Source organism: Anastrepha ludens, chromosome X, assembly GCF_028408465.1.
Source record: "Anastrepha ludens isolate Willacy chromosome X, idAnaLude1.1, whole genome shotgun sequence".
NCBI lineage: Eukaryota > Metazoa > Arthropoda > Insecta > Diptera > Tephritidae > Anastrepha > Anastrepha ludens.
In genome coordinates, this window is record NC_071503.1 from 17820797 (window position 1) to 17842672 (window position 21876).

General features: G+C 37.0%; 3 protein-coding genes across 3 annotated transcripts; all 3 read left to right on the forward strand.

Moving 5' to 3' along the window:
* The first annotated feature begins 6553 nt into the window (after positions 1-6553).
* Positions 6554-9369, forward strand: LOC128869314 (uncharacterized). Its single transcript, XM_054111842.1, has one exon. The coding sequence runs from the start codon at positions 8804-8806 to the stop codon at positions 9284-9286; it is 483 nt and encodes a 160-aa protein (XP_053967817.1). The 5' UTR covers positions 6554-8803; the 3' UTR covers positions 9287-9369.
* Positions 9370-9616: 247 nt separating this feature from the next.
* LOC128869313 (uncharacterized) lies at positions 9617-18055 on the forward strand. The gene is made up of 2 exons (XM_054111841.1): positions 9617-9876; positions 9954-18055. Exon 2 carries the CDS (start codon positions 12394-12396, stop codon positions 14032-14034), a length of 1641 nt encoding a protein of 546 aa, XP_053967816.1. The 5' UTR covers positions 9617-9876; positions 9954-12393; the 3' UTR covers positions 14035-18055.
* On the forward strand, positions 16834-17547 carry LOC128869791 (uncharacterized). Its single transcript, XM_054112392.1, has one exon. The coding sequence runs from the start codon at positions 16834-16836 to the stop codon at positions 17545-17547; it is 714 nt and encodes a 237-aa protein (XP_053968367.1).
* Positions 18056-21876: the final 3821 nt, after the last annotated feature.

Sequence of the window (21876 nt, forward strand, 5' to 3'; positions counted from 1 at the left end):
TTGTCTAGTATGCTTTAAAAAAATCAGCTTAAATTCCGTAATGATTTTGTTCAAATCAATCCAAACATTAATGCGTGTTAACAGAAGTACAAATTTTATATAAAACGTGAAGCAGAGAGAGTCCTCTATAATTTTCGGTTAGACCGGGATCACCGTTTCTTAATAGACAAACCATCACTGCCTTTCGGAATGGGGTGGGAATTTGTTTCCTTAAATAGATCGAATCTTAAGTTTTTCGCATGGTAGAAGGAGTTAAATATCCATTAAGGTCTCCAATTGTACAGATGTCTTTTGCAAGTAGTCCTTCCTGTAGTGGTTCACATTAATGCATTTAATGTCTTTGTTTATAAATATTTCCGTTCCACCATGTGCCTTGTTATCTAGTGTGACATAAAGTATAGTTAGGAATATAAATAATGTCTATCTGTGAAATGTGTTTCAGATATTAGAGCTGCGTATATCTCGTTGTTGTTCACGAATGTTTTTAAGTCCAGTGCATGTTGGCTTAGACCATTAGCAAATATTTTTATTTACCTTGATTGTTCATTAAATTTAGAGATAAGTAACACAGCCATGTTTAGCATTGAGTAAAAGTCGTTTGTATGTAGGACACTTTATCATAAAAAACAAGTATGCTAAGTTCAATAGTGACTTAGAACGAGCGAATCATCCAAAAATACAAACATATATTATGTCCGTCGGCGGCCCCCGTAGCTGAATGGGTTGGTGCGTGATTACCATTCGGAATTCACCGAGAGAACGATAGTTCGAATCTCGGTGAAACACCAAAATTAAGAAAAACATTTTTCTAATAGCGGTCGCTCCTCGGCAGGCAATGGCAAACCTCCGAGTGTATTTCTGCCATGAAAAAGCTTCTCATAAAAATATCTGCCGTTCGGAGTCGGCTTGAAACTGTAGCTTTCTCCATTTGTGCAACAACATCAAGACGCACACCACAAATAGGAGGAGGAGCTCGGCCAAACACCCAAAAAGGGTGTACGCGCCAATTATACATATATATACCTATATGTATATTATGTCTGTCTACGGCAGAAGGTTCAGACCTGGCCCGTTCCTCATTTTGGGCAGTAACAAAACAAGGGTAAGAAATTCAACTCAGAAATTACTTCACCACAAGTTCACAGTAGGAAATTAATTATAATATAATAATATGGCTGCCGGAGAGAAATGAGAGGAAGAGGGTGACACAGTGTGAAAAAATGTATTTTGCCTTAGTTTAGCGTACATACCATAATAGTTTTGTTCATTTGATATGCCCATATGATTTGTATGCATGTTTACATATTAAATTTGTTCTTTTTGGTTTTTATATGAAAATATCGGGAAATATATTACCATAGGTTATATGTATGTATATTAGGTAATGAAAATTGCGCCAAATTGAAAAGGTCGTACGAATCAGGTATCACCTGAGCCTAGATTTTTAAACCACTACAATTTTCACTTAACACGATGGATTGAGAGTAGTTGAAAATTTTATTATCATATAAATTATTTTTATTATCTCACAATAATAAAATAAAATAAAAGTACATTACCATACATTTTTTCCTTCATGTATGTATAATATTGTAATAAATTAGTAATAAAAATCTTAAAACAACAGTATTATTAAAAACTTGTCGTCACTAATTATAAATTCGGTCAGGACGATGATGATACGTTGGATTTTATTTTAAATTCTTCGAGCATACCAAATTAATAATCTTCATAGAGAAATGATTCAGGCACACAGGAAAATGGCATTTGCAAATACAAATATGTTTATTTATTATATATACATATGCGGCCGCGTGCACTTGCCACAGAAAAAATATTACGATTCGCAAAAAATGTCCAAGGAATCCAGCGCGCATTCAGAGGCACAGCACTAAACAGTTCACAGAAGCTGCAATATAAAATATTTGGCTTCATCCGAAGGCTGAATGTATGCATAGTAACATCCACATAAGTCGCATTCCTCTTTCAGTGTAACTTTCTAACTTTCCGGCTTTATACATGTGTTTTTGTGCACTTTTTTATCAATTAGAGAACTATGATGCATACGTCAAGTAATATACTAATTAATTATTTACCTATTATCAGAGAACATAAAAAAATGGCTTCGAGATTTTTTGTACGCTCATGCGCGCACTTGACGCACAGCAGCTGCGGCTGTCGAGCATTTAGAAAGACATATTTAGGTACATATAGTATGTCGCGACCATGCGACCTGACAAAAATTCACGATCTACCAAATATTGGCAAATATTTCTATAAGAAATTTCTATAAGAAATATTTGAGTATTGACTATTTTCGAATGGTCGTCTTTGATTTCTTCAATCTTAGTTAAAGGATTTTTTCATCGTTCAAAAATTTTGGCGGCTCCTTTTATGAATGAAAGTACTTTGCTCATAGAAATATGAGCTCGAATTTATCAATAAATTTGTTTTTATTGTGCTTTACAACATTTGAAACGGTTCGCGACATCGCACGTAAATAGTCATGGCCGCTGCAGCTACGCCCATGATTGTAATTTGTTCTTGTAGTCGCTAGGTTTAGAAAAATACGCATGTAGAGACATAAAGTGAGTATGTGCCATTATATGTGTATCCAGTGTGCCACTTAAGTCACCGTACTCTTGTTATATTTACACAAATCACCCTGTAACTTGGCCAAATTTTGTTTAAATTTAAAAACTTTGATGCAGGCTAACAAAAAAATATGTTTTCTTTTAAATAATGAAATTATTTAAATATAGTAAGATTTCCATCTTAATGCAATACTCTTAATTAAAAAAAGGAACTTCAATATCTACGTCTTGTTGACGTCTACGTATTCTTACAAACTAATATAAACTTATTAACTATTAGGAACATTATTTTCATTACAACTTTTAACTTAGTATCCAGTGGGATAACCCTTCATCTTAATCACCTCTCTGAGGTAATTTGGCATTGACATCACCAGTTTTTCAATGTAATTGGGATCTATTGCGCACCACTCTTGGAACAATGCCTCTCGCATGAGGTTTTTATTACTTATGTGGTGCCTTCTTATTTTTTTTCAGCATATTCCACTCGTGTCCAATCGGATTGATTTCGGGCTCCGTGGTGGCGTACCCAAAAGGTGTGGAGTGTTGTACGCGGGGTACAGTCAGGGGTTGTCTTGCTGAAAATATAAATCGGAAGCTGTTCTCAATTTCTCGGCGCTGCTCTTCATATTTTTTTTTCTCAAAATGTCAATATACACGTATTGGTCCATCACTATAAATTCCAAACCATAATACCTCCGACGACGTGTTTTACGGTTTTTATGGTATTTCTTGGATTTAGGGGTTCTCCTGGTCTCCTCCATACGCGGAGGCGCCCGTCTGATCCAAATATATTGTACTTCGACTTATCTGAGAAGATGACCTTCCGCCAGAAGTCAATTGGTATGTCTACGCTTTGGCAAACTCTAAGCACTTTTCCCTATTAATTAAATTTACGTGCGGCTTCTTGCTAGGAGTGTAGGACCTATAGTTATATGTTTTTATCGCTCTACGGACTGCTTCCGGGTGCACCTCCTTGTCAATGTTATAGTGTAGGTGGCCGGACGATTCTTTTGTTATTTTTAATACGCCATTCGTATTTGAATCGCCTAATGACAGTCTGAATAGTGGATTCGCTTCTACCCATAATCTTAGCTATCTTTGCATAAGATTTGTGCTCGTTTGTGGGGAGGTGCAGGATCTTTCCACGATCATCGAGTGATAACTCTTTTCGAGGCATTTTGTCTATAAAAATCGAATATTTTGTCCAGCTCAAGCCAAACATGCCAACTATAAAGAATTTACTCATTACTGCACACATTTTTCAAAAATCCCCGTTGTTTCTAAGAAAAACGCAGGCGTCAGACAGCGCGAGAAATTAAGAGCACATAGACTTTTGTTGACGCAAATATTTGAGTATTCTTACGTTCGTTGCAATAATACAAGACTAAAATTAAAAGTAATGGTTTTTTTTGTAGCTTAGAAGAAAATATATTGTTTATTAGCCTACATAAAAGTTTTTTAAATTTAACAAAAATTTGGCCAAGTTACAGGGGGATTTGCGCAAATACAACAAGAGTGTTTTGCTCAGAATAGAAACAGCTACGTACATACATTGTCTCAACATATGTGAATAAATATAAATATATGTATGTATATGTAAAGGCATACGGTTTAGATGAGTGTTTTTTGCATATGTTAGGAATATGCTTGCATATGTTTGTCTATTTGTTTTGAAATTTTTATATGTAAATAGATATGCATTTGAACTGTGTTATGAGGCAGACCAAGAGTTTTTTCTGCCAACATAAATGTGGATGGTAGGTTTTATATCTATTCAACACTTTGTAGTATATGAATATACATAATAATTTAAAAAGTACAACAGATTGTTGAATACTAACCCATAATGTAAATGAATGGTTTACAAAGTTAATTTTTATGTGGATATATTGAAGTAATTTTGACAATACACTTAATATCAATACAATTAAGTTAATAAGATACTTAAAATTTCACATTCATGCATGCATATTCTTCGAATTAATTTATTCATCTCACAAAAAATAATACATTTGCGCATGCAAAATGCCGACGGCAAATAAGCATGAAAGAAAAATGTACAAGTCTCTTTTGCCTAACACCAAATCATGGCATTTTACATTTCAATGCAAACGCTATATTTAATTCTGTTGACTACGCTCCGCTAGGTTAACTTTTCCAAGGCCGTGGTGAAATAATAAAAATTTCTTAGCCACGTTATGTTAGCATTTTACATTGCCCATTCGTTCCTGAGCCTTCTTTATAAATTACGTTCTCTGTCTTGTGTCCTTCATAGAGAATTGATTCCTTCATAGAGAATTGATCATTTTCAGGCACACACATATGCAAAGTCAAATACATATGCGAATTTATATACATATGCGTGTACGTATGTATCGTTCACCCATATGAAGTGTTATCTATTCAAAATACCATAACTTTTTTTGTGTGAAACTAGTTTTTATTGATTTCAATGATTACAATTTTAAGATATATTCACTTTAGCTCGATATGATCACCTTTTGCCTTAACTATAGCCTTCAAACGGTCAAAAAATGAGTTGCATGCTGCACGAATGTGATCTTGAGGTATTTTGGCCTATTCTCGTATAATTACTTTTTTCAGCGCATCCATACTGCCATATTTTTTAGTCCTCACCTTGCTCTACAAAATGGACCAGATGGAATAGTCCATCGGATTTGCGTCTGGCGAATTCGAAAGCCATTGTGTGAGCGAAATGAAGTGTGGAACATGATTTTTTAACCATTCTTGGTTCACAAGAGCTTTATGAGACGGTGCCGAGTTCTTTTGGAACGTCCATGGTCTACGACCGAAATGTTTGCTTGTCCACGGCCCTAAAGCAGCTTCTAAAACATTTTCCCGATAATACGTCGAATTCACTTTGACACCAGGCTCGATAAAAACGATTGGAAAGCGTCCATCAGCGGTCACTGCGACCCAAACCATTACTTGCGATGGGAAATTGCTTCGAGTGGCCATACGTAGGCTCAAATTCTCGTATGAGCGTTCGGTCAAGTAAACACGATCGTTTTGAGTGTTTATGAACTGCTCAATTGGGACATTTTTTTCACCAGAAAACACAATGTTAGGAAATTCGCCACGTTCGTGCAAGCACAACAACTCCTTTGCTCTTTCGCACCGAACTTTTTTTTGCTGGGGTGAAAGATGGTGTGCTTTTTGGAACTATTAAGCCTTGACCTTGAGCTGAGTTTTCAATATGCGTCGAATGCTGGCTTGCGATATTTTCAGTTCTTTGGCCATTTTTCTTCCACTGCGACGTGGATTTCGTTCAAGTCGAGCCTTCACTTTCCGAACCATTTCTGGCGTTGTTGGGTTTTTTTTTTGTTCCACCTCCATAGCATTTTGCAATGCTGCCAGTATCATTGTAACGTTTTATAGTGCGATACACAAACATTTTATTCGCTTTGAGGTGACTGAGCTCACGAACAATGACTGGTTGTGATTTCCAGCCAAATATAACGCAATCACACTATTACGTTTGAATTCCATCACAGAAAAAAATAATCAACAAAACTGAGACGCAAATGCTTTTGATTGCTTATAAACGATATATGAAACTGACATTAGAACAATTTTGACGTTGATATCATGAGCTGTTTTACAGATACAAGCAGTGTGAAGTTGGTAACACTTTATGTCGTTCACCCATATTCTGCGTGCCCTTGCCACAGCAAAAAATATTACGATTCCCTACAAATTCTCAATAGCTCCAGCGCACAGCATTTTGTTAAAAATTATGAATTATGAAGCGTCAACAAAATTGCTTCATAGTTTACTTAAACATCGTTATACTATAGGTCTATACCGTGAAGTAGTACATTATTATTCGATATGTGAATTGTAATGTTTAAGAGAAAAATCTTTAATACATTTTAGAAATAAAAAGTGCATATTGACTGAGTAATTTTAGTTTGTTAAGAATAGCAAAAGATAAACATATGTATTTTAAGAATAACAAAAGATAAACATATGTAATTTAAGAATAACGAAAGATAAACATATGTTAAGAATAAAAAAAGATTAACATGTTTTTCCCAACACAGCAAACAAAGAAACTAATATACAAATCGTGTATCTAAAACAGTAAGATGAGGTATAAGTATAAATACGACTGTTAAATATGTTGGCAGTCAGTCCCGTATTAACATAGTGTTAAGAACTACCCGAAAATTAAATTCATAGAAATAAATTTTAATATTTTTCCACAGACAAGCAAGTCTCTAACTATCAACCAAATCTTTAAGGCCGGCGGGCCAATTAGATGTCCTAAATTCAGTAGTTTTCGCGAAGCGTTGTAGGATGAGAAAAAAAACAATTAGCCAAATGAAGTTTTGGGGATAGTTTAATATATAATATATTTGAACTAAAAAAAAAAAATTGTACAATCTCCAACTATATATTGTAAGCCGAGTTATCAATAGATTCCCAGAGCGCCTGTATCCAACTTCTGTACAAGATACAACTTGCAATTTTCATCTGAAAACAAAAAAAAAAAAAATTATTAATTTTGATGTAATTATCTTCAATGTGAACTTAAACCGTTGAGACTTTATAACTCAAGAACGGGCTCACCTATCCAAACCAAATTTTTAGGCTTTGTTTAGACTATTCAGTAGATGGTTTGTGTTTTAAAATTTTAAGAATCGGATATCAGAGTCTCGAGAAATAGGCCAAAACGTGAACCCGGGTAACCCTAGGATGTGTTTGTACAATATGGGTAGCAAATGGTAGCTGCTGATGATTCTATAGTATAGAGTATTTTTGATGCCGCTCCGTGACTAGGGTCTCGAGATATCGGCCAAAATGTGGTGTTCGTGCAATATGGGTAGCAAATGGGAGCTGTTGATGATTGCTATAGTATAGAGTATTTTTAATGCCCCTCCGTAACTAGGGTCTCGAGATATAGACCAAAACGTGGACCTGGATAACCCTAGGATGTGTTTGAACCACATGAGTATCCATTGTAAGTTGTTGATAAATGCTAATGAAAAGAGGACTTTTCGCTGGGTAACTAAGGACTCCAGATATAGACCAATTTGGGAACTCACCTTTAGGTTAAGAGATTGCATTCTTATGTACTACAACCAGTTAAAATGGTATATTCAATCACTTAACAATATATTCTTTTTACCTGAAGGCGAGTTCCCAATTGCAAAATCAGAAACAGAGAATCGGCCGTTGGAATGTATCAAACAACTTTTTTATTGTACTTACCTTTCTACTTACACTCATTTCGATGTAAGAATAAGCACAAAGTATTTTTATTTGAGAATGGCACATTTTGTTCGTGCTTACATTTTGTGTGAAGAGATATGTGCACGTAGACAAAAATGTTAATCAGCATGTTAAAAACAAATCAAAACAAACCTCATTACTTATTTCCTTCATTGTAAACGTTTCAAAAATTTCACCACACATATGTTACATATTTTTTTTTATTTAACTCGTACCTAACAAGTTTTATTTAACTCGTAAACACACCAAAAACCCATTTGTTCGGTCAGATTCATCCCACTTAGCCAGCGGATTATACGTTTTCATATTAACATACATACATCAATAATAGTTTAATCATTTACTAAACAATTTGTTACCTACTTAGCTACGCTCTTTCGCTCTCAAAATTTATGAACTTTCCTCTTAACTAGCATACTTATTATTCCCACCTACAAACTTACTTGCATTATATTTATATCAACATGTAGGTATGTATGTAGCAGGCAGATCGACAAACAAAGTAGGCTTTGAAAAGACATCGAACTATATTACGGTGCATTTATTTTGCATAGAGAAATACATGAATATTTTGTATAGATAGGTATATAGAGCTTTGACTCTTAGCATTAAGAAAATTCAAATTAGGAGAATATATGACATTGGAGTGTAAACATCGCTGGACCGTTTTCTTTGGCCCCATACGTTCAGTAGTGTCCGAAATTACCGCGGTGCAAAATTATTAGTTATTATAGTGTTTTTTTTTTAATAATTATTGAAGTTTGTGTGAATTTGTGAAAAGAAGAAATATAGCGCAAAGCGAATTTCCGAGCAAACAACGGTAAGTTTTGAAATGTTGAAGTGAATTACAGGAATGCATGTGTTTCCTTATTTGAAAAAACATATGGTGTACCACTATTAATGTAGGCTTTTTTTTTTATTTAATTTATTCTTTTTTAATTGAAAGAAAAATGCCACGACCCACACGAGGAAATATAGGTCGACGAACGCATCATGTAAATGCTACGGCATTACAAAGGCGATCACAGACTCCAGATGAACGAGCACAAGCTAATGCATCGCAGCATGAACGTAATGCACGAAATAGATCTGTTGTACCTGAAATTATGCGTGCTGCTTTTAATTATAACAGTCAGATCAACTACAGTATGTACGGATATATTGGAATAATGGACGCAATATGTCCACATTGTGATGCGGCTAAATTTCCAGGTGAAATGCCCGGCATGTGTTGTGCTAATGGCAAAGTGAGATTGCCACCATTAGAAACTCCACCCGAAGCATTGTCTTCATTAATTTTTGGGGCTTCTGAAAATTCGAAGCACTTTTTGAGTCATATTCAACAATACAATTCGGCATTTCAAATGACTTCTTTTGGTGCTACTAACATTATTAGAGATAATTTTATGCCGACGTTTAAGGTAAATACTTAAACAGGTTTGTCCCAATCAATCTGAATCATAAAAGTATTCTATAGTTTTAAAAATTATTATGCAACATATACCTAAAATTGCATACATGTTGCAGATTCAGGGCCAAATTTATCATCAAGCTTGTTCGTTATTGCCATACCCTGATGCTGATTATCAATTTTTGCAAATTTATTTTATTGGTGATGAAAATCGTGAATTGGATCAACGTTGTGCAATTGCTTTGAATACAAGACGAGAAATTATTTGTGAGCTACAAAGGTTTTTCCATCAGCATATCGCATTAGTTCAATTGTTCAAAATTGCTCTCGATCGTATGCCATCTGATAATCACTAAATCGTAATAAGGGCTGATAGAACACCTTTTGGAGAGCAAGAAAGGCGATTCAATGCACCGACAATTGATGAGGTTGCAATTGTAATTCGTGGTGATCAGTTTCAATCGCGTGATATTATACTTCATCGTAGAAATGAGCAATTGCAAAGTGTTTCGGAACTTCATCGTAGTTACGACGCATTACAATACCCAATATTGCATTGGAAAGGTGACGATGGCTACCATATCAATATACCAATGATTGATCTACGAACAGGTAAATAATATTTTCAGTGTGTTTACATTTCATCATTTGTAGAAATTTCTTAAGTCACATTTTCCACTTATTTTCAGGTCTACATGTACAGAAAAAAGTTAGTGCCATGCATTTTTATTCTTATCGATTGATGGTTCGTCCACAAGAACAAAATTATATCTTGAGATGTCGTAAACTATATCATCAGTACATCGTTGATATGTATGCCAAAATAGAAACAGAACGCCTTAATTTTATTCGTTTCAACCAAGCAAAATTAAGATTTGAACAATATATTCATTTGCAAGATGCGATAGCGAATGATGCTAATATTAATGACATCGGACGTTTAACTATATTGCCATCTTCGTATATTGGTAGCCCACGGAATATGAGCGAATATGCACAAGACGCAATGTGTTATGTACGAAAATACGGTCGACCGGATCTTTTCATTACATTTACATGTAATCCGCAGTGGGATGACATCAAAAACAATTTATTTGCAGGACAGTCGACAACCGATCGTCATGACATTACTGCGCGTGATTTTCGGCAAAAATGTTAAGCACTTATGGATTTAATTGTGAAATTATAAGTATTTGGGGAGGTGCGTTGCCATATGTACTCCATCGAATGGCAGAAAAGGGGATTGCCGCACGCACATATACTAATTTGGCTGGTACATAAAATAACTCCGGATCAAATCGATAACCTTATATCAGCTGAAATTCCTAATCACACTGCTGATCCTGAGTTATTTCAAGTTGTCGTTAAAAACATGATACATGGACCGTGCGGTGAACTAAATGTGAATTCACCATGTATGATTGATGAAAAGTGTTCCAAACGATACCTGTTAAGCCAGATTCTGGCAAACTATTATAATAGAATAATGTAACGTAAATTAGAATAGAATAAATTAAATAATATTGAATTTAAAAATTGAAATTGTATTAAAGCTTAATATTTAGTTATTTTATATTGTTTATTTATAAGTAGGTATGTAGTATACTTTACTGTTTCTCGCTGTCGCTATTTCTTTACCTGTTTCTATTTACTTCCGAGCATTGACTCTATTTCTACAGCTATACCTACTTTCCGTTCTTCCTATTTCTATTTACTTAACTGCAAACTCTCTCTAACTCTCCACATACTGTTCTTCCATTTCCGCTATTTCTTGTATTTTAGTTTTAGGCCTAATATAAGGGCAGTACATGGATAATAAACGCCACTTTTGAAATTGTAATCGGACGTGTGCGGTGTTCTTTCTTGAATTCGAATATCACAGGCAATAAGTTTAGCGCTTCCCTTCGTAAAGTGTTTTAAAAATTAATATCGTGATTATTATATTAATATACAATATCTTCACAAAAGAGTGAAGAATTTTCATGGCGCCCGAGCAGGGACATTAGTGCGAAAGTGAAAAAATAATTACAGAATTAAATAAAATACATTAATAGTGACAAAATATTACAAGTTGGTGATTTGTGTAAGGTGAACCGAAAATATTCAATAATTAAATTAAATAACCAGCCGAATAAACCAAAAGAATATTGCCTGCGCGGTCCGTTGATAACAAAAACAAAAGTCGAACAACCAAACTAATATACACATGTATGTATGCCTATATATAAAAACTAGTGCAGTGACTTGGAAGTGCAGTAACGGAAAAAGTGCAGTGACAGTGAGCCCCCAAAAAACAAAACAAAAAAAAAGTAAAAATTGTTTGAAAGTGCAATAAAATAACTATACACATTAAATATAAATAAAATAAAATATTTATATTCCAAAAAGTTAAAAAACAAAAAACATATAGAACATCGTTACGAACTGTGGAGCTATACGTGATATTCACCAGCCACCAACTGTTCACCACCAATATCAACCGTTACACCGTTACATAGGACATCGAGGGAGGAATGACCTGCAACTGCGTGGCCTGCCAAAGGGAAGTTGAAGCTGGAAAGAAACCAGTCCACAGTAAACAGGTATTGAGTGCGAAGAATTGAAGCTAGAAATTGGCTTTGTGATTGACCGAAATTATTACAGTTGCTAATAATCGTCTCACAGTACAAAGGCTTCAATTGTTGGCATCTCGTGTATCCACTTCTTATATGCAAATAAACTTATATACTTATATATATACATATCTATATACATATACATATACTGCCTATGAAGTGAAAGATACAGTGGGACCCGAGGTAGAGGAACTTGTTTGTCGCCAAATAATTTGCGAGTACTATTTTTCGGTTTATTTTCGGGATTTTTTCAAAAAATCAAACGAAATTGCGGTTTGTTAATCAACTACAATATTTTCAATTTTTTTTTTTCGACAATACAAATTTTGTTTGAGCAAAGACTCAATTGTTCGCTGCTTATTTTCGTCTCGTTTTCGTTGGTTCTGGTCAAGTTTCAGCTATTATACAATATATTTCAGTATTTTTCGCTTTCGTTTTCGTTTTCGTGCTGACAAACTTGCAGAACCGTTTTCATTTTACAAAAGCCACAGGCTAAAGCAGCCACAGGCAAAACATGAGTAAACCAAACTCGGCTATTTCAAGTCTCTCTCCAAGTAAGGAGATGATGGACTTAAAGACTTTAAAGCGCCAGAGAACTGTTGCAAAAACCAGCATAGAGCGCATAAAAACGGGTCTCCTTGAAAAGACCATGTCGCTAGACCCAATCGAATTGGAGTGTCGACTCGACATATTAAACTCCCACAGCGAAAAACTCATGAAATGTCAGTCGAAAATTGAGGAAATCGACGAAGAAGACATTGCCCGTGGAGAGTTAGAGGACTTAATTGTAGAAACAAAGTTCATTATAAAGTCCATTCTGGCGAGAAATAAATCGTCAATTGCCGAAACATCTTTTACTGCACCTCACAGCTCGCGACTACCAAAAATGTCGTTACCTACGTTCAAAGGAGAATATTCCGAGTTTAAAAACTTTATGAGTCTGTTTGAGAGTTTCGTGCACAATGATCCCACAATCCCGGATATTGAAAAATTTAATCATTTAGTATCATGTCTATCCGGTGAAGCCTTAGGCACAGTGAAGTCTTTCCAAATGTCGGAAGAAAATTATCCAAAGGCGTTGGCAAGTTTGAGAAAGGTGTATGACAATAAATGCCTGATATTCTTTAATACAGTGTCTAAACTTTTTGAATTGTCAAAAATCCAAAGGCCTTCTGCGTCGTCTTTGCGATCAATGATCGATACAGTGTCTGCAGTATATGACTCCCTCTTATCGCTGGGTGACGATAAATTTATTTCAAGTGCGATGTTGATTCACATAGTCATGTCGAAGGTTGATCCCACTACTCGGTCAAAGTGGGAGGAGCAACTTGACTATGATAAACTGCCGCTTTGGGCTGAGTGTGAAGCTATGCTAAACAAGAGATATCAGCATTTATCAGCTGAAGAAGCTTCCTCATCCCAACAAAGGCCAAATAATGAAGATACGCGGCAGAAAACAAAAAATCAACAACTGCGACACTCAAAGACAACATTTATCGCGACAAATTCCAAACTGCCGACTTGCCTTCACTATGGTTCCAATGACCATTATTTGACAGCTTGTCCAAAATTCCAAGCGCTTACTGCACTTAAAAGATTTGAATTAGCAAAATCTATTTCCCTGTGCATAAATTGCTTGCGCAAGGGACATACGGTCTCAAAGTGCAAAGCAGATCGCTGTGGTGTCTGCAACCGTTCGCATCACACCATGTTGCATCAATATCCGATCTCCTTTGAGACCGAGCCGCAACCTTCGACGTCACAGGCCATGCATATTAGCAGCCTGCCTGACCGAGTCATGTTAGCTACAGCCGTAGTTAATGTAAAGGCCAGCTCCGGTGTTTACCTGCAAGCGCGAGCTCTACTTGACTCCGGTTCTCAAGTCAACTTTATGACCGAAGAGCTTATGCAGAAATTGCGAATCCGAAAAGAAAAATTCGCTCTAAATATAGTTGGAATTGGCAATTCAAATAAAAAGGTCCAAGGCAAGCTAAAAACTTATATAAAATCGAGGATCAACAATTTTGAGTTTTCGGTGGACTATTGGGTAATGCGTTCGATATCAGTCAAACATCCAGATCGGACTATAAACACAAATGGCTGGAAAATCCCACAAAATATTGAACTAGCTGACCCAAGTTTCTACAAATGTTAGAAAATAGACATACTTTTAGGAACTGAAATATTCTTTGATCTGTTATCGGTGGGTCAGATCAGAACCAGCCCAAGGCAGCCAACGCTGCAAAAAACTGTGTTAGGCTGGATAATTTCAGGCAAGTATGCCACAAATAATAGCTCCAGTGCCCAAGTAAGTAGCACATTATGTCAATTTGAAGAAAGCGTTGCTAGCATTGATACTACAATCCGAAAATTCTGGGAATTGGAAGAAATACCTGCACAAGTAAATTCCACACGACTGACTCCAGAGCAGGCAAAATGTGAGGAATTTTTTCGAAAACCACACAGGTTTTACCATGTGGAAGGCTTCAAGTCAGACTGCCTTTCAAAACCGACCGTAAATTACTCGGTCATTCGTATGAAACCGCAGATCGGCGGTTTCAGGCGCTGGAGAGAAGGACGTTGAAAGATCCAGTACTTCGTAAAATGTACCTGGACTTCATGGCAAGAGTATCTCGAATTGGGGCATATGAGTCCAACAAATAATCGACTCCCGAGTGAGCCGCACTATTTCATTCCGCACCAGTGTGTGTTAAGACCGCAGAGCACAACTACCAAGTTGCGCGTAGTTTTTGATGCTTCGAGTCGCACATCAACACAAGTTGCGTTGAATGAAACCTTGATGGTCGGACCGATCGTTCAAGAGGAGCTTTTTTCGACCCTCCTTCGCTTCCGATTGCACAAATATGCCATGACTGCCGACATCACGAAGATGTATCGCCAAATATTGATGCACGAAGACGACAGGAACTTTCATCTCATAGTGTGGAGACAGGATCCAAGGGAGCATTTGCAAATTTTTCGACTTAACAACGTAACATACGGCACTGCGCCTACACCACTTCTCGCCCCACGGTGTCTTCAAATCCTAAGCGTCAAAAATAAAGCCAAATATCCTCTCGGTTCCAAAGTCATTCGGAATGACTTTTACGTCGACGACCTATTAACAGGATCCGACAGTATAGAAAGCCTCACCCAGATACAACAGGAAGTAAATACAATTTTAGAATCGGCAGGCCTGAAATTAGCAAAGTGGTTTTCCAATCATACAAGCTCATCGAATAGTGAGAGTCTCCAAAAATTATTGCAGCTCAGCGATACCGACTCCACCAAAACGCTGGGAATCCACTGGCAGCCGAAAGATGACATTTTTCGCTTCATTCTGGAAGATAATTTTAGCGAGCTGCGAGTAACTAGACGTAATATTTTATCAGTTTCCGCTCGCCTCTTTGACCCTCTTGGTTTATTAGCCCCGCTAGTTACCAAAGCTAAAATCTTATTACAAGAGCTTTGGATTCAAAAGCTAGACTGGGATGAGTCGATTCCATTGCGGCCTGACACTAGCTGGCAAAACTTTAAAGCCAATTTGTTGCAGCTTCCATCAATTAGCATTCCTCGGTATGTAAATACAGAGTCGAGTGGCAGCTGCCAAATTCATGGCTTTTCCGACGCTTCAATAAGAGCGTATGGCTGCTGCGTATATATACGTAGCCAAACCGCTAGCTGTACGAAATGCACGCTGCTTACTTCAAAGTCTAGAGTAGCTCCGCTGAAGACTAAATCTCTTCCGCGTTTAGAGCTCTCGGCAGCCCATTTTCTTGCCAAATTATGGTCAAGAATTTCACCAATGTTGAGTCGACCAATAGAACAAACAATTTTCTGGACAGACTCCGAAATAGTTCTGCATTGGATTAAAACGCATCCATCGTCGTTGCAAATTTTCGTCGCAAATAGAGTGTCCGAGATCCAAGAGTGGACCCAGAATATGTCGTGGCGTCATGTGCCCACAAAACAAAATACGGCGGATCAAGTGTCTCGGGGTTGTAACGTGGACGAATTGGGTAATTCAATATGGTTTAGTGGTCCACAGTTCCTCCTAGAAGACCCTGCTACATGGCCAAAAAATGTCAACTTCAGTCTCTCTCCAGAACAAGAAGCACTCGAGAAGAAGAAGAACGCAATTACGTTGACCACAATCAATGCCACAACAAATCCACTTCTCGAAATAATTGACAGGTTCTCATCTCACAGAAAAGTGCGTCGGATTTTCGCTTACATACTCAGATGGCTTCGGAAAATACGAGACCGATAAGCAGAATCTGAAATAATACCCACGGCAAAGGAATTACAATTGAGTTTCCTTAAAATTGTCGAAATAATTCAACATTTTGAATTTAGCGATGAAATAAATAAATTATCGAAAAATAACGTACTTCCCTCAAATTTGCAGAAATTAACTCCATTTCTGCATGAACACTCGGAATCATCATTATCGTTTAAATTGATTCGAGTAGGTGGCCGTTTATTAAACGCGCCAATCCCCTATGATGCTATGTTCCCTTTGCTATTACGCAAAGACTCGCACTTTGTGGAAGCATACATCCGGTTCCTACATTTTCGTAATCACCATGCCGGTCCAAAGGCATTGGTAGCGCTTCTGCGAGAAAAAATATGGCTGATAAATGCTCGAGAAGCCTGTAGTCGAACTGTAAGAGAATGTATTCACTGTTTTCGTTATAAGCCAAAATTACAAGGTCAGATCATGGGCAATCTACCCGCCGATCGATTACGCGCTCAACGGCCTTTCACAATATGTGGGGTAGATTACTGCGGGCCCATTCACATAACCTTAAAAATTCGCGGTCGCCCTCCCGTGAAAATGTATATTGCCATTTTCGTGTGTTTCGCTTCAAAGGCAGTTCATCTAGAGCTTGTAACTGATTTAACTGCTGATAAATTTATTTTCGCTCTCAAAAGGTTCATTGGGCGCCGAGGGATGTCAGCCAAAATATACTGCGACAACGCGACGAACTTCGTGGGAGCAGAGAGGAAGCTGAGGGAGCTCCGGGAAGCCTTTCTGGAGGAGATTCTCATATACGCCGCCGACGAAGGATTCATCTTCGCCTTCATACCTCCGAGGGCACCCCACTTCGGCGGTCTGTGGGAAGCATCAGTGAAGTCGGCCAAACATCTGCTGGTGCGCGCCGTAGGCAACGCGCTGTTAACCGCCGAAGAAAGCGCAACGCTTCTCGTCGAAGTAGAAGCGGTACTGAATTCCCGACCGCTCGCACCACTCAGCAACGACCCCAACGACGGCGAGGCGCTAACGCCGGCGCATCTACTAGTCGGTCGCCCCTTGCGAGCTTTGCCACCGGAGAAGGTACCCGTCAACCTCAGCCGCTGCTTAGAGAGATGGCAGCTTGTTTGCTCTCTCAAGCAACAATTTTGGCGCGCGTGGTCGAAGAGCTACCTTCTGGAGCTTCAGCAGCGCAACAAATGGGTGCACCCGCAGCCCAACGTCCAACCAGGCCAACTCATCGTCGTCCACGAAGACAACGTACCACCGCAGCATTGGGTGCTCGGTCGAGTAACCGCTACCATTCCCGGAGCGGACGGCAAAATTCGAGTCGCAGACATCACCACTAGGTCGGGTGAAGTACGACGCCCTATTCACAAACTCGCCGTGCTGCCGGTGGAAAACAAGAATTAAAGGCTGTTGGATTCCTTCAAGGTGGCCGGTGTTAAGCCAGATTCTGGCAAACTATTATAATAGAATAATGTAACGTAAATTAGAATAGAATAAATTAAATAATATTGAATTTAAAAATTGAAATTGTATTAAAGCTTAATATTTAGTTATTTTATATTGTTTATTTATGAGTAGGTTGTAGTATACTTTACTGTTTCTCGCTGTCGCTATTTCTTTACCTGTTTCTATTTACTTCCGAGCATTGACTCTATTTCTACAGCTATACCTACTTTCCGTTCTTCCTATTTCTATTTATTTAACTGCAAACTCTCTCTAACTCTCCACATACTGTTCTTCCATTTCCGCTATTTCTTGTATTTTAGTTTTAGGCCTAATATAAGGACAGTACATGGATAATAAACGCCACTTTTGAAATTGTAATCGGACGTGTGCGGTGTTCTTTCTTGAATTCGAATATCACAGGCAATAAGTTTAGCGCTTCCCTTCGTAAAGTGTTTTAAAAATTAATATCGTGATTATTATATTAATATACATTATCTTCACAAAAGAGTGAAGAATTTTCAATACCCAAGGCAATTTACTTCAGACACAATAACGGGCAATGACGGATATCCGTTGTATCGACGTAGATCACCTAATGATAATGGCAAAACGGCAACCATTAGAATGCATAACCAGGAAGTTGAAGTTGATAATCATTGGGTGGTTCCGTATTGTCCATTATTATCGAAAATATTCAACGCTTATTTAAATGTGGAATATTGTAGTTCTGTCAAATCCATTAAATATATTTGCAAGTATGTAAATAAAGGGAGCGATATGGCTATTTTCGATGTTGCTGGTGATAATAGAAATGATGAAATTACTCAGTATCAAATGGGTCGCTATATTAGTAGCAATGAAGCTGTCTGGAGGATTATGTCGTTTCCAGTGCACGAAAGACATCCTGCGGTTGTTCACTTGGCTGTACATCTTGACAATGGCCAAAGTGTTTATTTTAATGTAGCAAATTTATTGGAAAGAGTAGCGCAACCACCAGCAACTACGTTAACAGCTTTTTTCAAATTAGCGAAACTGATACATTTGCGATAACTTTGTTATATTCTGAAGTGCCTCAGTATTACACATGGACTGTGTCTTCGAAAAAATTTCAAAGACGTAAACAAGGAACAGCAGTTCATGGGCATCCTGTACATCCAAACAATGTTGAGTGTTTTTATTTCAGATTGTTATTAGTTAACGTGAATGGCCCAAAATCATTTCAAGAATTTAGAACAGTCAACGGTCATTTGTGTGAAACATACCGTGAAGCATGCCAACTTTTGCATTTGTTGGAGGATGATGCACATTGGGATTCAACACTTCATGATGCATCTATTTCGGCTCATCCTCAACAAATACGAATGCTGTTTGCCGTTATATTATCAACATGTTTGCCATCAAATCCGCTTGAATTATGGAACAAATATAAACATAATATTGCAGAAGATATTTTAATTCGTATGCGTCATCATGCAAGAAATCCTGATTTGTTGATAACTTTGGAAATGTACAACGAAGCTTTGATAATAATTGAAGATATGTGTCTACGGATTGCAAATAAAACATTAGTACAATTGGGTATGACCGCACCAAATCGTGACATGCATAATCTGTTTGACCGTGAATTGCAACGTGAGCAGGAATTCAATTCTAATGATTTGCGTTTATTTGTACAATCGAATATAACCAAAATGAATATTCAGCAAAAACATGTACATATATGACACAATCATGCAAGCTATTTCCAATAATGCAGGTGGGTTATATTTCTTGGATGCACCTGGTGGTACAGGCAAAACGTTCGTTATATCACTGATTTTAGCCACTATTCGATCGGAACAGAAAGTTGCATTGGCACTTGCATCTTCGGGAATTGCTGCTACATTATTAGAAGGTGGTCGGACAGCGCACTCTGCATTAAAATTGCCATTGAATGTACAGGTGATTGAAACTCCAACTTGCAATATTTCAAGAAATTCTGCTATGACAAAAGTTCTGCGATTAACGTCAATTATTTTATGGGATGAGCGTACAATGGCGAATAAAAAATTACTAGAAGCATTTAATCGAACAATGCAAGATTTAAGTGGTTTTTCGACAAACATTGCCTGTCATTCCTCGGTCAACTCCTGCTGATGAAATAAATGCCTGTTTGAAGTCATCAATTCTTTGGAGATATGTACAAAAATTGACACTGAACATTAATATGTGTATTCACCTACAAAATGATCCAGCTGCCCATGAGTTTTCAAAACAATTGTTACAAATTGGTGATGGCAAAATACAAATCGACAGAACCAACGGATTGATTACTGTACCGAACCATTTTTGTACAATTACGAAATCGATAGATGAATTGATTGAATGTGTTTTCCAAATATTCTTCAGAATTACAGAAATCATGATTGGTTGAGAGAACGCGCTATTTTAGCACCGAAGAACATTCATATCAATGCCATTAATTTTCAAATTCAAGCAAAACTACCAGGTGTAGTCACGACATATAAATCAATTGACAGTGCTATGAATCAAGATGAGGCAATGAATTATCCAACTGAATTTTTTAATTCATTAGAACCGGCTGGTATGCCACCGCATTGCTTGAATCTGAAAGTGGGTTCTTTGATTATATTATTGCGAAATATTAATCCACCAAAACTATGTAATGGCACCAGATTGGCAGTGAAAAATGTATTGTCAAATTTGATTGAAGCTACGATCTTAACTGGTAAATCAAAAGGAGAAGTTTGTTTAATACCGCGTATCCCTATGATTCTAACTGATATGTCATTTGAATTCAAACGATTACAATAACCTGTGCGTTTATCATTTGCGATGTCCATCAACAAAGCCCAAGGGCAAACACTTAACGTTTGTGGTGTGAATTTGGAGGAATCACGTTTTTCACATGGCCAACTTTATGTTGCCTGTTCCAGAGTCGGTACCCCCAGCCGTTTGTTTATTCATGCTCAAAATGGTAAAACAAAAAATATTTTTTATCCAAATGTTTTGGATTAAGTTTTAAAATAGCTAGCAAATAATTAAATATATATTTTTTTTTATAAATGAGTTTGATTTAATATTTCACTTTATACGTAGCGAAGCACGTACCGGGCCGCTAGTACATATATACATATGTTTTTGTGCACTTTTTATCCTTTTGAGAGCTACATACGTAAAGTAACATACTAATTAACTATTTATCTACTATAAGAGAACAAAAAATAATCTTTTCGAAATTTTCTGTAGCATCGAAATGTCCGTTTTTTTAACACACTTTTATTAGCTCGGGTTGTATGTATGTATGTATGTAACGGAATCTTTGAGCTTAATTTTCACTGGCTTCTAAAAATCTGATCGACTTTCATAAATTTTTTGGAATTTTACGTGTGTTTTTTTTAATTTCCTATAGTCTTCAAAAATCACCCTTTATAATATAAGCATAAATATTTACCAACTTAATTAATATGAAAGAACGTTTGTGCGTATAAATCTACTCGCATTAGTGATGTTAAGAAACGTAAAGTAGCCAGTTTTAACTATCAGGGTTTGTTTCCAAACTTATGGATGATTTTTATTAAGTGGCATACCTATGCAGTATGTGCTCATTGAAACAATATTTTTATTTTAGGCGCTATGCGCTGTTTGTTTTTTATGAGCTAATTACAACTGAAATTTATATATATGTATATATTTATAATTGGCGCTCCTATTGGCCATTACTCCTATTTGTGGTATGCGTGGCCAATCGATGACTCAAATGACTCTCGTATGAGCGCGAAAACACAATGTTCGGAAGTTGATCGCTTTCGGTCCAGCGAAGCAACTCCTCCGCTCTCTCAAGTCTGACATGTTGCTTCTTTGGTGTGAGATAATGCGCCTTTTGGATCTTGTCAGGCTTGACTTTCAGATAATTTTTCAGAATACTACGTTCAGAGATTTTCAGTTCTTTCGCCATTTGATTGGCACTTAGTCGGGGACTTCGATCAAGTAGCTCCTTCACTTGTTGATCGATTTCACGTGATGTTGCAGTGCTTTGATGACCACTTCCATGACGTTTTGCGTTACTACCAGTATTCTTGTAACGAGTAATGGTGCGATACACAAAAACTTTATTTATTTTAAAGTGCTCGAGCTCACGAACAATCGTTGGCTATGATTTTCCAGCCAAATATAATGCAATCACACTATTACGTTTGAAATAAGTTACAGTGTGAACGATATGAAGTGTTACCTATTCAAAACACCATAAGGTTTTTGTGTGAAATTAGTTTTTATTGATTTCAA

Coding starts and splice junctions, on each gene's coding strand:
- LOC128869314 (XM_054111842.1), top strand. CDS start 8,804: ATGCCACGACCCACACGAGGAAATATAGGTCGACGAACGCATCATGTA.
- LOC128869313 (XM_054111841.1), top strand. CDS start 12,394: ATGAGTAAACCAAACTCGGCTATTTCAAGTCTCTCTCCAAGTAAGGAG.
- LOC128869791 (XM_054112392.1), top strand. CDS start 16,834: ATGTCAGCCAAAATATACTGCGACAACGCGACGAACTTCGTGGGAGCA.